We start from the raw sequence: 22,207 nt of genomic DNA, 5'->3' as shown, positions 1-22,207 counted from the left end.
TGGTTCAGTTTTGGGAGATTGTATGTTTCCAGGAATGTATCTATTTTTTTCTAGGTTTTTCATTTTTTCCCATAGATTTGTTCATAGTAGTCTCTGATGATCTTTTGTATTTCTGTGGTATTGGTTGTTATATCACCCCTGTCATTTCTGATTTTATTTATTTGAATCTTCTCACTTTTTGTCTTGATTAGTTGGTCAGTCTAGATAGTAATTTGTCAATTTTCTTTATCCTTTGGAACAGTGGCCCCCAAACTTTTTGGCATCAAGGACCAGTTTTGTGGAAGATAATTTTTCTTCCACAGACTGAGGAAGGGATGGTTTTGGAGTGATTCAAGCGCATTACATTTTTTGTGCACTTTATTTTCAGATCCCTCACATGAGCAGTACACAATAGGGTTAGTGCTCCCATGAGAATCTAATGCCACTGCTTATCTGAAAGTAGATGGAGCTCAGGCAGTGATGAAAGCAATGAGAAGTGACTGTAAATACAGATGAATTTTCCCTTACTCACCTCCCACTTACCTCCTGCGGTGTGACCTGGTTCCTAACAGTTCATGAACCACTATTGGTCTGTGGCCCAGGGCCTCAACCTCTCGAGTAGCTGGGACTACCAGGCAGGCATCACCACAACTGGCTAAGTTTTTATTGAGACAAGGTCTCACTATGTTGTCCAGGCTGATCTCAAACTCCTGAGCTCAAGCAGGAGCTCAAGCAATCCTCCTGCCTTGGCCTCCCAAAGTGCTTGGATTACAGACGTGAGTCACCATGCCTGGTCTTACTCAGTAACATCTCAATATGTCATGCTGCAAGAAATCATCTGAGCAAGTCTAAACATCCATTTTATGAGCAAGGTGGACCAAAGTACTTTGTCTGAAGCAGGGTAGTCACTTGAAAACAACAAGTGTTCCTTTACATCTTTTCTGTCAGAAATTGACAAGGTCCAATTATAAATCCATGGTCTTAGCCGGGCTTGGTGGCTCAGCCTGTAATCCCTCGCTTGGGGAGGCTGAGGTGAGTGGATTGCCTGAGCCCGAGGGTTTGAGACCCGCCTAGGCAACTTGGCAAGACCTCATCTCTACAATAAATCAAAAATTAGCTGGGTATGGTAGCGCGTGCCTGTAGTTCCGGCTACTTGGAAGGCTGAGGCGGAAGGATCACCTGAGCCCAGTAGGTCGAGGCTGCGGTGGCCGGGAGCGGCCACTCACCCCAGTCTGGGCGACAGAGTGAGATTCCAACTCAAAAAAAAAAAAAAAAATCCACGGTCTTATTTGAGGTGATACTAAGCATCAAACACAAGGCATGAGGTTACTTTTGACTATTCAGTAGCAACATTTAACAGGAAGCATGCATGATTTTTGTGTATATTTCTCACAGAAAAAATTATGCATTCCATATTCCACTTAATATAATATATACATTATTTTCTGGGGGGTGGGTACATAAGACTTGAGAAAACTTTCAGAGAGACAGAACTTCCTGAATAACCCTGACAGTATTGCGTATAGGGTTGAGTTTAGCTTAGCATCCGTGCCTCCAAAAGATATTTTATACCAAATTTTAATAAGGGCAATCTGAATAAGAACTACTATGCATTTACCCTATATAAATTATTTAATTTAACAGTTATTCCTGAATAGCCAGTGAAAATGGGAAGTATGTTTCCAAGAAAACTTAGCTGACATTATTAACAAGATAAGTTTTAAAATCTTATCATATTTACCTCAGATGTGCTATTGAAAAAGAAGAGTTGTTTCATTGCCCTAAATTCTGAAATTCTTTAGTTTGTAGACCATTTAGTATTTAGAAGTTATTTGCTTAACTCTTCACCATACCCATAACTGATTGGTAGGTTTTTTCATTCCAATTTTAAAGACTAGTCACAAATTGACAAACAAGAAGTAAAATATAGTATTCATTTTCTAAATGAGTGCTTCTCAATAATATTATTTACATATATAATATGAGCCTAGGTGCATATATATCTGCCAAAATAAAGTTTGAAAAAATAACATGAATTACATTTTATATTTTTGTTTTGTAGCCTATTATTTTGTTCTCAGTATAACTGTTCTCAATAAAACTATGGAGGATGGCTATATTTCATTTAAATTAATAAACCAGCTTGGAACTGTTGAAGAGCCAAGGCTCTATGAGTAAGTATAATTTAGAACTTTCTTCTTTCATAAATTCAAGGTTTGCTTTCTTGAATATCCAGTTCAGCATATCATCCAACTATTGTAATTTTTTGTCTAGAGAGTCTTAAGGTGCTAAATATTAATAGGATCTCATGTATTACATTATAATCATTTTCTTCTACAGAGGAAGATACTAAATATGAAAGAGACTAAATAACACATCTATTTATACTACAATTCTAGTGAACACAAAAGTTAAAAGAGTACCAGCAGCAGCCTTTTCTCTCTCTCTCTCTCTCTCTCCCCACCCCCCACTCTCTCTCTCTTTTTTCTCTCAGTCCAATGTTCTTACTGACAACCTGGCTTTCTGAGCTCCTCCAATTTTGGGGCAACATCATGTTCACAGTGATGTGACTAAATCTTTAGTGGTTTCTTCCAACGAGTGAATTTTAATTTTAATTTTTAGAGCAGCGGTCTCCAATCTTTTTAGCATCAGGGACTGGCTTTGTAGGAGAAAATTTTTCCACAGATAGGGGTGGGGATGATTCAAGCACATTACATTTATTATGTATTTTATTTCTATTATTATTACATTATAATATATAATGAAATAACCATACAACTTACCATAGTTTCTTTAATCACACACAGTAGGGATCATGCTCCTATGAAAATCTAATGTGGCCACTATCTGACAGGAGGTGGAGCTCAGGCAATAATGCAGGTGATGGGGAACAGCTGTAAATACAGATGAAGCTTTATTGCTGTTCTGCTGCTGACCCCTTGCTGTGTCCTCTGGTTCCTAACAGGCCATGAATTGGTCTGTGGCCTAGGGTTGGGAACCCTTGTTTTAGAGAACCACTCCCACCCACAAAGCTCCTAATTAATAGGGGAGAGTTTTGATGTATGTGCATGTGTATGTCTTGGTATATAATCATATTTTAAGGTTATTTAATTGTATCAAAGAATGCTTTCATCTTCAGATTGGTGAATGTATATTTATAGGCTTAATGAATCTTAAATTAGAAATTAATTTTCTCTTAAAGAAGAATGATATAAAAATGAACATTACTATATTTGTGTTTTTCAGTCTGTTGCACTAGACTTCTAGAAAGCCATCAAATAATAAAATAATAAAATGATTTTCAAAAGACTTACAAGTAGCATGTGTGGTAGTTAAATGAAAGATAAATATTGTTTGGTTGTGGCTAGATTTAGACCAATTTGGTTTAAGTTTTGACTGGTTATTGATAACACTGGGATTTCAAGAGGCACAGTTGGTATCTCTAACATTTACTGTTGTCATAGTTTAGGTAGTTACAGGATCTGAACTGACTAATTATCTAATGTGTGATGGACTTTGGACCTGAGTACAGAATGACATCCAAAGTTTAACTGTGGACCAGTTATTAGCACATTTACTAACAATTGTAATGATATAATTTAAAGTTACAATATTAACAGTTAAAATCAGAAACAGCATTAAAATATAAAAACTAACCATAGCTCAAAATACATGCTATTTTGTTTAGCAGATAAATCTTTCAAACCTTAGAATTCATACGAAAAAGAAATTACAATGACAAAATTATTGAGAACCTCTGTACTGAAGTAATATAAAGATCATTCCATCACAGAATGCCATAATTAGCCTTAGGAATAGCATCCTATATTATAACTCAGAATTTTTTTTTTAATTTTGAGAGAAACAAAAAAGTGAATTAAGTCATTGTAGATATTTTAGTAGGTGAATAGAACTGGTAGTGAAAGAGTAGCAATTATCCTTGTTCTTTCCCATTTTTAAACTAATCTTAAGTCATCCAAAAATGAGGATAAAAGAAATCAAATCAGAACTGCAATCCAAATTCTTTACTCATTTTTAATGAGATAAAATTACAGCTTCTAGTAATATATTTTATAATAGAAGGCCACTAAATGTGTTGTTGAAGCACAGAAAATAACCAAGGAAGCATTTGAAGATAAGGTAACACAGAACAGGGAGAATGTACTTTCAAAAGCATGAAGATGAAAAAGTACCTAAATTCAGAGGTAGTACAATGGTGTCTTGGGTTAGAGACTTTGTAGTAGAGATGGTAAAATGAGGATTGATTCAAAGCAGATTCCATATTTTTGAGGTAAAGTCAGTAGGAATTTATGATAGATTGGATGTTAAGAGAATCTCTTAAGGGTGACTCGTAATTGTTTGACTTGGGTAATAGGTGGTGGTACCATTTAATACCATTTTTAAAAAGTGTAAGTTTTAGTTTAATTCTTTTGGTTACTTTTTTTGCGGGGGGAGAGGAGAAGATGAGTCATTCAGATTTGAACCTACTGAGCTTCAGTCATACTTGAGATATCCAAAAGGACACGGTGAAAAACAGTGGATATGTGTGTCTGGAATTCAACAGACAGACCTCAGCTGGAGGTAGATATTTGGCATTTGTAAGCAAAGTGTTGGTAATTGCAACGATTGGAGTGACTGTGAATTTGTAGGGAGAGATAACAAGCTTCTATCTAGATATGTTGAATTTGAAGTATCTCTAAGAAATCTGGATAAGCTTTTATAAATATATGCCCTATGACATTATTTTCTGTGAATGAGGAGGTAGTCACCCTGCCAAGAGGGAGCAGAAATGGATTTTGAAGGTAATGATTCTATCCTTTGGGGAGGATCTAGCTACGGTGAGGAATCAAAAGGGGAGAGTAGGGACAAACATGAGACAGCAGGGGGTGCTAGTTGTCTCACCCATTGTTCTTCAGTTGTTCTCCATATGATTTTCACCTTTGACTAAGCAAGTTGTTGTCTCAAAAGAGGAACTTCTTTCAACCAGTTTTTATTATTCCTCTTTTTTCTTCTGTTCTTTCCTTCTCCTCCCTCATTCTTCTTCTCCTACTCTTCTTCCCTCTCCTCTCCCTCCCTTCTCCTTCCCTCTTCTTCCTCTTAACCCCTTTTCTCCCTTCCTCTCCTCCTTCCTTCTCCTTTTCCTTAGTTTTATTTAATTAGAGAAAGTGCAATAAATTTAGTAGAGTTTCTTTTGGGGTCAGGCAGACCTATATTGGCATCAGTGACTCCAGGGACCCACAATTCTAGTACACGGGGACAAAAAAAATGGGCTGAACAGTGAAGAGTGTTGATATGGCTGTGTCTACATTCCAGTCATGGATCCACTAGCTATGTGACTTTGGGAAAGACATATATGTTCTGACACTCCGTTTTCTCATTTGTAAAATACTAATTCTCATCACAAATGACTTGAAATTGTTGAACTAGCTAAATAAGGTGAAGCATGTGAGGCTTTATTACACTGTAAATTCTCAGAAAATAATACTTGTTAAACACTGCCTTTATATTTTCTTTTGTGTCTCAGGCTTTTATACATTATTTCTTTAAGTAAAAAAAAATTGACAAAGTAGCATTGTATAAAGAGTTGTCCTAGTGCATTCAAAAAATTGTGATCATTGTTGAAGGATCTAAAAATATATAAAAAAATTTAAACAAATGTACAATTTAGATATCTACTCAGAAAGACAAGATATCTCACTTTTTCCCCAAGAAGGATATAATATTTCTCTAAGGGAATGCATTCATTATTATTATTAATTACTTTATTATTATAAATTACTGTTTAAATTATTTTAATAAACACTTTAACAAATATTGTGTTGGGCTTTTCCCTGTAATATTGTTTTCTGTATTCTGCCTTGTTAGATAATATTGATTTTAAAATTAAATTATACTTCAAATTATTAACATGGGGGTTTTTAATGATCATTAATATGCTAATTTTTCTTTTTAGAAAAAGCAAACCGTTTTATGAACTTCAAGAAGTCAAGATTCTTGCTCAATTTTTCAATGATGTTGCAAATATTTCAAGCATTGGTTTGACATATTTTCAGAGCTCAGATCTACAATGTTCCACATGCCAATACTGGATCCAAAGTCTCATGTTAAAATCACTTACATACCCAGAAAGGTAAACAAATGAATTTTGATATCAATGCTATTTTTTAAAGTTGAAATTATTGATATATTAAGTAATTCTTTAATAATTCATGTATTCAAATAGTTGTGAATTTCAGAATATATTTAACTTATATATTAGGATATCAAAAATGTGTAAAATACAGTTTTTGACTTGGATAAAATTTATTTTGGAATAATACTACTTTAGCAAAGAAAACACACACAATCATTTAATAAGACACAACAAAGATGAAAAAAGTGAGACTAATACCTGCCTTAGAAATTTACCAATAATTTCTTATATATACTCAGAGTGGTTGAGAGTCTTTTTACTCAATGCTTTGAATAAAGTTCAATGGCTAAAAACTTTATAATGAAACGCATGGCATGGTCACAAAATATTGAAGTTGTCATGATTTCCAATGATTTTTTATTTCTCCTAACTTTATTGCCCAAATGCCATCATGCCTGGCTAATTTGTTTAATTTATTTAGAGATGAGGCCTCATCAAGTTGCCCACATGACCTCAAACCCCCACGCTCAGGTAATCCTCTTGCCTCAGCCTCCCAAAATGTTGGGATTACAGACATGAACCGCTATGCTCAGTTTCTCTCTCTTATAAGTAAGAACATGTGGTATTTAGTTTTCTGTATCTATGATAATTTACTTAGAATAGTGGCCTCCAGTTGCACCCATTTCTGAAAAAGACATAATTTTATTCTCTTTTATGGGTACTTAGTATTCCATGTAGTATATGGAGCATATTTCTTTATCCAGTCCACTGTTGATGATCCCTTGGTTTGGTTTCATGTTTTTTGTTATTGTGCTGTGATAAGCATATGAGTTCAGGTATCTTTTTTTTTTTTGAGTTGGAGTCTCACTGTCGCCCAGACTGGAGTGCAGTGGCTGCTCCCGGCCACCGCAGCCTCGACCTGCTGGGCTCCGGTGATCCTTCCGCCTCAGCCTTCCAAGTAGCCGGAACTACAGGCGCGCACTACCATGCCCGGATGATTTTTTGATTTATTGTAGAGATGAGGTCTCGCTGCCCAGGCGGATCTCGAACCCACGGGCTCAGGCAATCCACTCACCTCAGCCTCCTAAAGGCGCGGGATTACAGGCTGAGCCACCAAGCCTGGCTAGGTATCTTTCTTGGTAAAATGATTTATGCTCTTTTGGGTGTAAACTCAGTAGTGGAATTATGAATCAGACAGGAAAACTATTTTTAGTTATTTGCGAAGTCTTCAAACTGCTTTTCAAAAGGGCTAGACTAGTTTACATTCCCACCAACAGTGTTCTCTTTTCTCCACAACTTCTCCAACATCTGTTGTGTTTTGACTTATTAATAATAGCCATTCTGACTGGTGTGAGATGGGGATTTTTTTGTATTTTTTACTTAGCATCTCTCTGATGATTAGTGATGTTGAACATTTCTTCATATGTGCATTGCTCATTTGTGAATTGAGAATGGCTATTGTGAATTGTCTGTTCATGTGCTTGCCCAGTTTGTAAGGGATTATTTTATTTTATGTCAGTTAGTTTAAGTTCCTTATACATTCTGGATATGAGCCCTTTGCCAGGTGCATACTTTGCAAATACTTTTGTCCTGTCTGTAGCTTATCTGTTTACTCCATTGATCATTTCTGTGCTGTGCAGAAACTATTTCTTTAGTTTAATTAGGTTCAACTTGTCAATTGTGGTTTTAGTTGCATTTGCTTTTTCAGGACTTGATCATAAATTCACTGCCAACGCCAGTGTCCAGGAGAGTTTCCTAAGTTTTCTTCTAGGATTTTTTTTAATAGTTTGAAGTCTCACATTTAATTGCCAAAAGGTTTCTGTGTTTAATCATGCAGTTTATTTACTGCAATAGCTTCAATTCTCTATATTCACACAGAAAACAATGTGAAGACAATGTAACAGAATCTCTGAGCAACACTTTCTAAATTAATTGCTACATGACATTTCATCTTTTGTGGATAATTTAATTGTTATTGCTTAATTGTTGGATCCTTCATTTTTCCCCCAAACTTTCATTATCATAAATAGTGACTATCAATGCCTAGATACCTATTTTCATTTTATTTATTTTATTTATTTTTTATTGGATGCAGACTTTTCTTTTTTATTATATTATAAAGATGTGGGGTACAATTCAAGATTAGGTATGCAAACGTTGATTATGCAGGTACCCTTGATGATGAGGTGTGCCCCTCCCTCCCCTAGCAGTTTCCCTCAACTGCCAATCCTGACCCCCTCCCCTGACAGTTTCCCACTACTGCCAATCACTTTCTTATAGTATTATAATTGTTCAAGGTCCGCTTATGAATGCGAACATATTGTACTCTGTTCTTTGTTTCCATGATAAATCACTGAATATGATCAACTCTAAATCCATCCAAGTTGCTGTGAAGTCCATATGTTTGTCCTTCTTTATGGCTGCATAATATTCCATCGTGTATATGTACCACATTTTTTTCTCCAGTCCATTGTCAATGGGCTACATGGTTCATTCCATGTTTTTCCTATTGTGAATAGAGCTGCAAAAAACATATGTGTTCAGGTATCTTTTTTGTAGAATGATTTGAGTTCCTCCAGGTATATTCCTAATAGGGGGATTGCTAGGTCAATTTCTAGTTCTTTCAGAAATTGCCACACTGTCTTCCAGAGAGGTTGCACTAGTTTGCATTCCCGTCAGAGTGTAGAAGTGTTCCTTTTTCTCCTCATCCTCATCAGCATCTGTTGTTGTTTGTTTTTTTAGTGATAACCAATCTTATTGGGATTAGATGGTATCTCAATGTGGTTTTGATTACCATTATTCTGATGATGGGTGAGGCTGAGCACTATTTCATGTGTCTGTTGGCTGCCCGTATATCTTCTTTTGAGAAGTGTCTATTCATGTCTTTTGCCCACTTTTTAATGGGGCTGTTTGTTTTTTTCCTTTCGGCGAGTTTGTGTTCCTTATAGATCCCAGATGTTAGGCCTTTGTCAGATATACAGTTGGCAAATATTATTTCCCATTCTGTGGGCTGTCTCCCTGCTCTCTTGATGGTTTCTTTTGCTTTGCTCATCAGTTTGATGAGGTCCCACTTGTCTATCTTATTTCTTAAGGTATAGTCATTTAATGTTTTGATCAGGAATTGGTTGCCAGTTCCAATTTCCTTAAGATTGTCTCCTGCATTTTATAGGATTCTTACAGTTTAAGGTCTTATGTTTAGGTCTTTGATCCATTTAGAGTTAATTTTTGTGTATGGTGATAGGTAGGGATCCTGTTTAAATCTTCTGCATGTGATCAACTAGTTTTCCCAGCACCATTTACTGAATAGGTTCTCCTCTCCCCAGTGGTTGTTGTTGGAAGCTTTGTCAAGATGAGTCGGTTGATAAATTGAATCTTTGATTCTGGAATCTCTATCCTGTTTCGTTGGTCTGTGTGCCTGTTCTTGTACCAATACTAGGCTGTTTTGATTACTGTAGGTTTAAGTAAAGTCTGGAAGTGTGTGATACCTCCTGCTTTGTTTCTTTTACTAAGGATTGTTTTGGTTATTAGTGGTCGTTTATGTTTCCATATGAGTTTCTGTATCGTCATTTCCAGGTCTGAGAAGAATGATGTTGGTAATTTAATTTGTATTGTGTTGAATCTGTAGACTGCCTTTGGTAGGATGGACATTTTAACAATGCTGATTCTTCCCATCCATGAGCTTAGAATATTTTTCCATTTGTTGGTGTCTTCTTGGATTTCTTTGAGCAGTGTTTCATAGTTCTCATTGCAAAAGTCTTTCACTTTTTGGTTAGGAAGAGGTCGAGGTATTTCCTTTTTTTTTGTAGTTATTGTGAATGGGATTGTGCTTTTTATTGGGGTTTCTGCCTGCTTGTTGTGGTGTATGGGAATGCAACTCTCTTTTGCACATTTATTTTGTACCCTGAGACTTTGCCAAAGTCCTTTATCAGTGCAAGCAGTTTTTTGACAGATTCTTTGGATTTTCAAGGTATAGGATCATATCATCAACAAAGAGGGATAACTTGACTTCTTCTTTTCCTATTTGGATAACCCTGATTTCCTTCTCTTATCTAATTGCCCAAGCTAAGGACTTCCAACACAAGGTTGAACAAAAGGGATGAGAATAGGCAGCCTTGTCTTGTTTCAGTTTTCAGGGGAAATGCTTCCAGTCTCTGTTCATTTAGCAACATGTTAGCTGTGGGTTTATTGTAGATTTTTGCATCTATGTTCATGAGGGATATTGGCCTGTAGTTCTCTTTTTTTGTTGGATCTTTACCCAGTTTGTGTATCAGTGTGATGTTAGATTTGTAAAATGATTTGGGGAGAATTCCGTCTTTCTCAGTTGCCTGGAGTACTTTCAATAGAATTGATATGAGCTCCTCCTTGTGCCTTCTGTAGAATTCTGCTGGAAAGCCATCTGGTCCAGGGCTTTTTTTTTTTTCTTTTGTAGGTAGTTTTTGTATGACAGAGTCAACTTCCTTGGTTGTTATTGGTCTATTTAGTGTCTCAAGGTCTTCTTGTTTCAAGCTGGGGAGGTTGTGTGATATCACATAGTCCTCCATTCCATTTAGGTTATCAAGTTTGTTTCCATATAACTGTACACAGTAATCTCCAGTAATCTTTTGCATTTCTTCGGGGTCAGTTGTGATTTGATCTCTTGTATTTCTGATTATGTGGTCATTCTTTTTTTTTCTTTCTTCTGTGCTTTTTAAGTGTCTCCTGTAGAGCTGATCTGGAAGCTGCATACTCTCTTAGGGATTGGATGTCTGGGAAGGATTTTAATTCTCCATCACTGATGAAGCTGAGTTTGGCTAGGTAGGAAATTCTTGGTTGAAATTGTTTATCTCTGAGGACTTTGAATATAGGACTCCAGTCCTTTCTTGCTTGCAGTGTTTCTACTGATAGGTTTGCTGCTATTCTGATTGGTTTTTTCTGGTAAGTAGTCTTACCTTTCTCTCTTGCTGCCTTTAGAATTTTTATCTTTTGTGCCTACATTGTGTAGGCAAATTACTATGTGATTAGGGGTTGGTCTTCTCACTTGATGTCTTGTGGTACTCTCTGTATCTCTTGTGTTTGTCTGGTCATATCTCTGGTGAGATGAGGAAAGTTTTCTTGGATTACCTCCTGGGAATATTTGCTGCAAGTTGTTCTGCATTTCCCTTTCTTCATCTGGGATACTAATCAGGTATAGGTTCAGCTTCTTGATATAATTGCACATGTCTTGTAGGCTTTGTTCTTTCTTTCTGAGTCTTCTTTCTATGTTTTTTATATATCAGAATGATTCCATGTTCTGGTCATCAAGTTCTGAGATTCTTTCTTCATCTAGATTAATTCTGCTTTCCATGCTTGTCATCTTGTTATTTATTTCCTGGATGAAATTTTTTAATGCCAAAATCTCTGTTACAAGTTCTTTCAATGTTGCAACTTGTCCTTTTTGAGTCTTATTCACTCTTTCCATCCATTCCCTAATCCCTTCCATATTCTGGGGCCAGTCATTGGTGACTTCCATTGTTTGGGTACCAAGATCTGAGTTTTCAGGAGTTTTCTCTTTGATACACTTAAAATTCCCTGTGATCTTCCTTTGGTTTTTCCTCATTTGTGATAGATCTCTTGCTTTTCTCTTTAGTTCTGTTATTCAGTGTCAGTGGGAGAGGCTTTTCCTTCTGATGTTTGCTCAGCCCACTATTCTTCCTTGATCCATGCTCTGGATTTGTTCTATTTTGAAATAGGACTGTGGGTGGAAAGTTTTGCTGTCTCTTGTAGTTTTTGAAAGTTGAATAAAGTAGGGGATGGAGCTCTAGGATTCAGAAACTACTTGCACTGATTGTGGTATGTGTTCCCTGAGATCCACCCCCTACCACCACTCTATATGATGATTCAAAGCAGAAACCAATGCAAAAAACAATTGAACACACACAGGTATACACACATACCTTAAAACAAACTGGAATAGCAACAAAGTGAAACAAAACAAACAACAACAACAAAAACAACAAGAACTGAACACACACACACACCCTTAGCACAAAGTGAATGGAAAAGAAAAACAGAAAGTCTGAAAAAAAAGGAATTCAGATTGAACCTTCACACATATATTGACACACACCTTAAACTATAAAAAGTGAAAATTAAAAGAAAACAGAAGAATAAAAGAGCAAAAACAAACCAACAACAGCAACAAAGTTGAAAGATGAACACTCAATCATTCACATGCATCCATAAGTAGAAAACAACAAAAATAAAAAAGAAACAGAAAAAGAAAAGAAAATAAATTTTGTGGGGATGAAGATACCCTTACATACACACTCATGCACAAGGTAAAAATATTTTAAAAATAGATGAACTAACAAACAGGCAATTTTTAAAAAAAATTTTAAAAAATTAAAAACAAAACAACAACAATCAAAAAAAAAAAAACCCCCCCTCTTGTGGCAGGCTCTGTAATTGTTCCTCTAATCAGGTCTCTCCTGCAGAGCACCTCTTTCATTCTCTCCTCAGTGTCCAGATCAGGGAAGGAGGAGTGGAGATTGGTGGGACCGCAGTCCTCCCCTCCTACTCTTGTATGTTCAGGGAAATCTCCAGTGTGTGGGAGTGTGGGATTGTCTCTTCCCCAGGTATGTACTTGCAGGGGTGCCCCAGTCAGGACTATCCTGGAATGGGGTTCTCCTTTTGTGACTTATGTCCAGGATCTGCCTGGGTTTGTCCCTTTCAGTCATGGCCCAGCTATGTGGGTCTGATGTTTAGAGGATTACAGGGGAGGAGGGGGTTTGGATCAGTCCTGGACTTACCACTGATCTCTTTGGAGTCCTTCCTTATCCTTTTCTGGCTGCACACTTTGTCCTATGGCTGGATCAGGGCAGGGAGTGGAGTGCCTGAGACTCAGCATTCATCAGATCCCTCTGAAATTTGTGCTTTCAGATATTCCCTCTAGGTCATGATCACTCCCTGAGTAGTTGGTCTGTCAGTCACAGAGATCAGGCCTGTTGCTCCATGGTGAGCAAGTCAGAACACTTTCTTGCCCCACTTCAAGATGGTGGTGGGATACCTCTCTTGTCCTCTTCCATGGGACTTTGCCTACAAACTCCCTCCACAGCCCCTGCTGCCAGTGCCCTGCCAGGTGCTGAAATGGTGAGACAAAACCTGGAGCCGGTAGCCTCTCCTGCTGCTGTGATGAGGCAGAGCCTGGGGAGGTAGTGTCTCCCTGCCACTTGTTCACAGGAAAACTTTTGTCCATTTAAAAACATGGCAATTGGCTTCTGTGACCTGGGAAGAGCCAGGGACCAAGCAGAGAAGCTGCAGCACCAGATGTTGCACCAGGGCCCTGGCCACTTGCTCACTGCCCCCACGTAGTCAGTCTCTCCCAGCATTTTCTTCCAAGGAAAGGTTTTGTTAACTTTAAAAAAATGGTGCTTGGTTTCCGCATCCCAGGAATCACTAGGGTCCAAGGCCAGCAGCTGTGGCACCAGCTGCTACACCAAGAGAGCCCTGGTCACTAGCTCCCTAGCCCTCACTCAGTCAGCCACTCACACACCCACTCGCTCACCAGTACATACACAAAATTTTCCATACACTCACCCACTCACACCAGGACTTGCATAGTCCAACTGGCTCAGCCACCATCTTCCCAACCTGTCCTGGATGCAGACTTTTCAAGCAAGACATTCTCCTTGCACTGGGGCCCTGTCCTACTGGAAGACATTTGCGTTTAATTTTGTGTATAATATTATCTCCATTTATGGATAATATTTATATGGTACCTATAAGAATTGTCCACAGTGAAGGCAATATAATAATAACAATTATATTAAGTTTTCAGATTTTATAAACTTCCTGGCCTTTTTTTTTTTTTTGAGGAAGCAGCCTGAGCTTTGAAAAGGGAGGCAACAAAAAATCCTCTCAAGCAGCAATGTGCAATAGAAATAAAATGTGAGCCATATGTGTCATTTAAAATTTTGTAGAACCACATTTATAAAGAAGAAACAATTGAAATTATTTGTAATGATTTAGTTAATCCATATATTTAAAATGTTATCACTTTAAGATACAATTAGTATAAAATTATTAATAAAGTTTTTAAAACTATGTGTTCAAAACTCACTCATTTAAAAAATTTTTAATTATTTTTTTAATTGTAGAGCTGTGGGGTAAAAATGAGGATTTACTACATAAGTAGGCTGCACGCAAGTGCAGTTTTGGCTTCTTGCTGGCCCTCTCTCTCCCTAATATTAGGCCAGGAACCCAGTGTGATGCTATGTGTCCCCCTGTCTCCTTCCTCCCTCCCTTAGTAGTAACTGGCATTTGCTGGTCTCACCCTTGTGCCCTTAGGACCAACTATTTGCATTTGAACAATTTTTTATTTTATATTCATAAAAGGAACATCAAGGAGGAGGAGGATTTTCAAATCTTCTACTTCATTCCATGATGTTCACCCCTTGATATAGAATGATGTTGGTGATCCTACAAACAATCATTGTTCTGTACATGCATTTCCATTTTTTTAGTCACTTATCAAGATGGGGAAAGGAAAGAGAAAAGGCAAGCAGATGTTTCCACTATTATATTTGTCTCACTATCTTTTTAATCATATTTTAAATAGACATGCTGTGTACAACATATTCATATGTCAAGTGAAAGATAGGGTAAGGTCACTGGAATATGCTGTAGGGCAAAATAAAGCAAACATGTAATTTTAATTTTTATGTGCAATTTAAACAAAGGATAGACTATGAACATTTACCAAATTTATAAAATCTGGATGTGATTGTTTGTACTCAGGGAAAAAATTATTAAAATATACATTGCAGATGTTGAGCAAAACTCTTTATATTTGCTGGTAACTGGAAATGCTAACAGATGATTGATTGAATGTAATACTTTAAGTTTAATTACCTATATAATTGCTGTAACAATCTAATTGCTTTCCTATTTCGATCTGTCTATACAGATAATGTCCAACTAGTGAGAATTAGCATTGCCAACTGTGAGTTATAAAAATGTGATACTTTATGGTCTAGATTATCAAGCACTCAACAAGTAATTATATGTATGCAACAAAATGTGATAGGGACCACAACAGAGCTCTCCTACTAGGCACTTCCAGTAGAGTAGGACCTTAGAACTTAGGGACTGAGGAATATGCATGATGAATGTGACCTGGCACAACTTCCAGAAAAAAAGTTGAACAAAAATAGCTTTAAAAAACTTAATGTAATAATAAAATGCACTATTTTGGCAAACAGGTCTACAAGTTTTCATAAATATAGAAGCCATATAATCACCATCTCAATCAAGATTCAGAACATCTCCATCAATCACAGATAGCTACAGATCCAATACAGTCTCCATGATAATCTTCACAGAAATAGAAAAACAAGCCTCAGATCTGTATGGAACCTCAGAAGTCTCTGAACAGCCAAAGCAGCCTTCAGCAAAAAGAACAAAGCTGGAGGTATCACATTCCTTGACTTCAAAATATACCACAGTGCTATAGTAATCAAAACAGTATGATACTGGCATTACAAATAAAGACATAGAAAATACAACAGAATAAAGAGACAAGAAATATATTCACATATTTACAACCAACAGATTTTCACAAAGGTGCCAAGAGCATACAATGGGGAAAGGACAGTCTCTTCCATAAATGGTGCTGGAAAAAAAATGTTTATCCACATATAGAAGAATAAAATTAGACCCTTATCTCACACCACGTGGGAAATCAACTCAAAGTGTATTAAAGACTTAAAGTGAAGACTTGGAATTATAAAACTGCTGAAAGAAAATATAAGGGAAAGTCTCCATAACCTTGATCTGGCAATGACTTTTTAAATATATGATCTCAAAAGCACAGGCAACAAAATAAAAAATAGACAGATGGGACTACATCAACCTACAAAGCTTCTTCTCAGCAAAGGAAATACTTATAGAGGGAAAGAAAAAACAATCTACAAAATGAGAGAAAATATTTGCAAACTATGACCTCTAGTAAAAAGTTAACATTCAAAATATATAAGGATTAAAACAACTCAATAATAAGAAAACAAATAACCCAATTTTAAAAGGGACAAAGGACCTGAATAGACATTTCTCAAAAGAAGAGATACAAATGACCAATAGGCACATGAAAAAACATCCAACATCACTAATCATAAGGGAAATGCAAATTTAAACCACAATAAAATATTACCTCACTCTTGTGAGAAAGGCTGTTATCAAAAAGATAAAACATAAATGTTGACAGAAATGTGGAGAAAAAGGAACCCTTGAACATCGTTGGTAGAAATGTAAATTAGTGCCATCATTATGCAAACAATATAGGGGTTCCTCAAAAAGTTAAAAATAGACCCACCATATTATCCAGAAATCTCATTATTGGGTATATATCCAAAGGAAATGAAATCACTGTGCTGAAGAGATATCTGCCCTTCTGTGTTCACTGCAGCATAACTATAGCTAAGATATAAAATCAACTTGTGTTTATCAGTGAATAAATTAGTAAGAAAAATGTGATCTATATGCACAATGGAATATTATTCAGCCATAATAAAAAAGGAAAATTTGTAATTTACCACAGCATTAATGGACCTGGAGGACATCGTGTTATGTATAATAGGCCAGGCACAAAAGGATAAATACTATACGATTTCACTCATATGTGGAATCTAACATTGTTAATTTCATAGAAGTACAGAGCAAATGGTGCTTATCAGAGGTTAGGACAGTTGGGAGAAGGTGTTAGGGAGTTGTTGATCAATAATACATAATTACAGTTAAATATAAAGATTATGAACTTCACAGCAACATGGATAGATTTAGAGTCTATAATACTCAGTGATCTATCACAGAAACAATGAACTGAGTACCACATGTTCTCACTCATGAATGGATGCCGAACAATTATCATACCATAAGAAAAGGATTGGCAGTAGCGGTAAACTTCATCAATAAGGGTAACTGATCTCAAATCAAATAAATTGGGGACCAAAGTGAGGCCCAAACTTTTCCTGTACAATGACCATTTGTATACCTAATCCTAAATTGTACCCATCTTTAAAAATTCAAAAAAAAAATAAGTCCAAGAGATCTACTGTAGAGCATGGTGACTATAGTTAATGTCAATACATTTATTCTTGAAAAATGCTAAAAGAGTGGATGTTAAACATCCTCATCACAAAAATAACTATGCAAGATGATATGTATTTTAATTAGCTAAATTTAACCATTGCACAGTGTATATATAGTTCAAAATATCATGTCATACACAATAAACACAGATTTTTGTCCATTTAAAATAAGTAAATGAATAAAAATAAAATAAAATGTGGAGGTCCTTATATCAATGGCAAAAAAAAAAAAGAGAATATTAGATGCATACATGTGGTGATAGGCTGTGTAAAAACCTCAGAGAGTTTTTTTTGTTTCGTTTTTTAGTTTTTTTGAGTTGGAGTCTCTCTCTTGTTGCCTAGGCTGGATTGCAGTGACATGGTCATGGCCAACTCAGCCTCAACCTGCTGGCCTTAGGTGATCCTTTCACCTCAGCCTTCCAAGTAACTGGAACTGTAGATGCACGCCACTACGCCTGGCTAGTTTTTGTGATTTATTGTAGAGACAAGGTCTCACCAAGTTGCCCAGGTTGGTCTCAAACCCCCCGACTCAGACAATCCTCTCGCCTCAACCTCCCAAAATTCTTGGATTACAGGCTGAGCCACTGCACCCAGCCAAGGAGCTGTTCAAACAAGGAAGTACATATATTTCTTGTGACTTGTTACAACATGTCAAATAAAATAAAAACTAACCTGTATTTGAATTTTAGGGATTATTTTTATTTCATCACTGGATTTCTTTCATTTTTTAATAAAGTCTCTACTATATCAATGTAATATGTTTGTTTTCTGCTAATGTGTGATAAGTACATCGTTAGACATGCAACATTAAGTGTGCCTTCTGAGATTAATACAATTTAAATACTTTATATTTTTTCCCCATAGTAGTTCAACTTATATCACAAATTTTCATCTAAATTATAATGCTTTATTTTGTATTGCCTGGGGAGAAGAAACTATTAATAACAGAATAAAAAGATGTTACAATTAGAATCATTGTCATGAAACTAGGCAGACTATGTACAATGAAAAATGTCAGAAATTTAATTTAAGAGAGGTTTTGCCCAAATCAGCATTTTTAGGCTCCATTCTTAAAGTAAAATTTAACATCAGTAGGCATTGTGAACATGTCTAAAATGGCTTATAGTATTTGTAGAGGCTTTGTAAATTGTAGAAGATTGAAAAATATATATTGAATATATTACTGATAGATTATATTTCAATGCTAATATAAAGTTCAGAGAGTTTTTTTTTTTTTTCTTGAGCTTTTATTCTATTGTAGAAAAGAAACAAAACCATACCTGTTCTACTATTTTATTATAAATTTGTAAATAGGACTATTAACTAATGACTGAGGTGGTTTGTGTGTTTCTAAGTCCAATGATACACTTGTCTTACAATTACAACTTAGAAATGAGGAGCAAAATGAGGAACAGAGAAATCCAGAGCATTGTAGGCACATTCAGTGAATAGAATACTTAGTAAGATGGATAAAGAATTAATATAAGCATATGTACACATTTGTGGAAGTAAAAATAAAATCATTCATCAACATATGTCCTAATAATAGAGAAAGGATAATGTCTGATTTTCAACTACATATAGTTTTTCAAAATATGTGTATACAAATTTTGATATCTGATAATTTCATTAAAAAGCTACTTTTAACAGCTAAAAATCTTGTAACATTGAGGTACTGTCATTTCGAGTGTACTACTATAGTATTAAAATTAAAATGTCAAGCTTCCTTTACTATTTCAAATGGATAATAGTACAGAATCCTATATTAGCTTTTATTTTAGCTTATTTTATTATTTACTTTATTTATTTTCAGAAACAGAATCTTGCTCTGTCCAAGCTGGGCAGTGGTGGGATTATAGATTTAACTGCAGCCTCCAACTCCTAGCTTTTATAAATAAAGATGACCATGTTTATATTTCATAGCTTTTAAACATATTAGCAAATGTAGAGAGATGGTTTATTTTAAAAATTGAATGGTTTTTTATCAATATTTTTTATTATGATTTTGTGGGGTACAGTTAAGGGTTAGGTATACAATTACGTTTCATTCAGGCACCCTGTTGATAAGAGGTGTTTCCCCATCTCCAGACAGATATTTGCTACTGTTAATCCCATCCCCCCCCCAAATTGAATGGTTTAACATAAAAATGCTGTTGAGTGTCTTAAAAAACATGTTTAATGGTGTTTAACCAAACTAGAAGTATTCTTGGGGCAAAACCTCTTGATTTTTTTTATTATAAAGATGTGGGGTACAATTCAGGGTTAGGTATACGAACACTGATTATACAGGTACCCTTGTTGATGAGGTATGCCCCTCCCTTCCCTAGCAATTTCCCTCAACTGCCAATCCTCCCCCCACTCCCCTGGACAGTTTCCCAAACTACCAAATGCTTTCTTATAGTGTTATAATTGTTCTAGGTCCACTTTACTGGAGCAAGATATACCAAATAAAGGTGGGCTACAAGCACCAGTACAGTTGGCTTGGTTCCTTTTCCCTGACAAAGTTACTATTGCAGATATAACATTTTATTTGTTTATCATTTCCACTTTTTTCTTTTGCTCTTTTCTTGATGTTTATGAACCATTTCTTATTTAGTCAATTGATTTTTTGAGGGTTTTAAAGACATTAACAGGAAAATAAATAACTAGACAGGATGCATAATTTGCCCCAGAGACTTGACCACTCAGAAAACTACGAATACTAAATCTCCTCAAGATATAGAAGACTTTAGGCATTATTATTTCCATTTTAGTAGGTGACAAAAATGATTAATTAAGTCACTTTGGCAAAATGTGTCTGTGCAATTTACCCTGACTCTTTTATAGTGGCCATCATAATGGAAGAAATGGCCTTGTCATTCCTTAGCGCAGTTTTTAGCAATTTCAGAATCTAACTTTATCTCCCATACATTAAGTATTCCAATGAAAAATCAAGAAGAGAAGAAGTTGAAACATAGAGTTGCTTTTTTATTTTTCACATAAGGATTGTTTCTTTTATCCCTGGACAGCCAAATGAGATAGCGTGGAAATGATCCCATAGATTTGTTCCGACATCCTGCACTTAAAGAACTACCTAGTTACAGACATGGACTATTTGATTCATGTGAGAAAAAAAATAAACTTTGCTGTTTTACTAATGGTTATTTATTGTTCTCTCTCTTTTTCTCTTTCACAGACCACCACTTTGCAGGTATAATATTGTGCTTAAAGAGAGAGAGGAAGTATTTCTTGATCCAGGCACATGTACAACAAAGAAAATATAAAATGCCTTAGTCCATCTAAATGTACTTGTTTGTGAATAAATGGATTTGTAAATGGAACGATGCAATCAGTCTTTTAGAATGTATTGTTTAATCTGAAAATCAGATATTTCTCTTTCTTGAACACATTTTTAAGAACCAAAAATTGAAATGCAGATGCATATAGTAAAGCATTCGGAATTTATTCTAAAAATTGATTATTTCTTTTTATTTTATGTGCTTTCTCAATCAAATGTTTATCCCTGACTATCTTAATTACTTGTTATTAAGAAATAAATGCCTTTAGAAAAGTAGAAAAGTTTAATGAGGACTTCAATACACTGTATTAAACAGTACCATTCTGCACCTCTGAGACTGTAATAGTAAAAAAAAAAATGAAAACCTTATTTTATTGGCAAATTTGTTATTTGGAGAATCACTTGGATTAATGTGAGCCTAGAAAATATACCTTCTGTTTGATTATCTACTTGGTAGTATTTGGTAATGCTTTGTAAATAACGGTTTTGTTCCTATGGAGTATAATAAATCTATGGATCAAATACTTGTATTACTTACTAATAATGTGATCTTTTTACTTTACTATTTTTTTAAATTTTAGATTCAGGGGGGTACACCTGTGTATGTGTTACATGGACATATTGTGTAGTGTGGAAATTGGGTTTCAGGTGGCCCATCCCCAATTAGTGAACATTGTTCACTATAGGTAATTCCTGAACCCCAACTCCACTTCTTCTCCCTCCTTATTGGTGTCCCCAGTGTCTGTTATTTCCTTCTTAGTGACTGTTTAAATTCCATGCATGAGTGAGAACATGAACTGTTTGGTTTTCTGTTTCTGAGTCAGTTTACTTAGGATGATGATCTCCTGCTCCATTATGTTGCTGCAAAGGACATGATTTTATTTTATTTTTTAAGGTTGCCATAGTATTCCATGGTATATATATACCACATTTTCATTATCCACTGATCAGTTGATGGGCATTTAAGTTGATTCCATATCTTTGCAATTATGAAGTGTGCTGCAATGAACATGCAGGGGTAGGTCTCTTTTTTTTACATAATGACCTTTTTTCCTTAGGATAGATACCTAGTAGATCTACTTTTAGTTCTTCGTGTAATCTCCATATAACTTTCCATAGAGGTTGTACTAATATCCCTTTTCTCCACATCTATGCCAGCATCTATTGTTTTTTGATTTTTTACTAATGGCCATTCTGACTTGTGTAAATTGGTATCTCATGGTGGTTTTAATTTGCATTGCCCTGATTATAAGTTATGTTGAGCATATGTTTGTTGGCCATCTTATATCTTCTTTTGAGGAATGTCCATTCATGTTGTTTGCCCACTTTTAATGGGGTTATTTACTTTTTACTTGCTGATTTGTTTGAGTTGTTTGTAGATTCTGGATATTGATTCTTTGTCTGATGTATATATAGCTTCTGAATATCTCCTACAATTCTGTAGGTTTCCTGTTTGATCTGTTGATTATTTCTTTAGCTGTGCAGAAGTTTTTCAGTTTAATAAAGTTGCACATATTTATTTTTGCTTGTGTTGCCAATATCCAGGAAGGTATTTCCTAAGTTTTCTTCTAAGATTCTTATAGTTTGAGGTTTCACATTTAAGTTAATTTTGAGTTAATTTTTGTATATGTTGATAAGTAGAAATCCAGTTTCATTCTTCTGCATGTGGTTAGTCAGTTTTCCCAGCTTAATTTGGTAAATATGATTTCCTTTCTC

At 35.6% G+C, this 22,207-nt stretch overlaps 1 protein-coding gene across 1 annotated transcript in view; it reads left to right on the top strand.

Moving 5' to 3' along the window:
• Positions 1-20,650, top strand: part of LOC103275389 (lipase member I-like) — a 40,007-nt gene extending 19,357 nt beyond the window's left edge. Inside the window, exons 5-7 of the mRNA XM_021706320.1 lie at positions 2,042-2,153; positions 5,933-6,109; positions 20,390-20,650. Of these exons, the coding sequence (XP_021561995.1) occupies positions 2,042-2,153; positions 5,933-6,109; positions 20,390-20,477 (377 nt within the window). The 3' untranslated portion in view covers positions 20,478-20,650. The remainder of the gene's footprint in view (positions 1-2,041; positions 2,154-5,932; positions 6,110-20,389) is intronic.
• The last annotated feature ends 1,557 nt before the right edge of the window (positions 20,651-22,207 follow it).

Source organism: Carlito syrichta, unplaced genomic scaffold (genome assembly GCF_000164805.1).
Source record: "Carlito syrichta isolate Samal-C Ts95f unplaced genomic scaffold, Tarsius_syrichta-2.0.1 Scaffold315414, whole genome shotgun sequence".
Classification (NCBI taxonomy): domain Eukaryota; kingdom Metazoa; phylum Chordata; class Mammalia; order Primates; family Tarsiidae; genus Carlito; species Carlito syrichta.
Note: the sequence above shows the minus strand (reverse complement) of the source record. Positions and strands in the feature narration are given on the sequence as shown.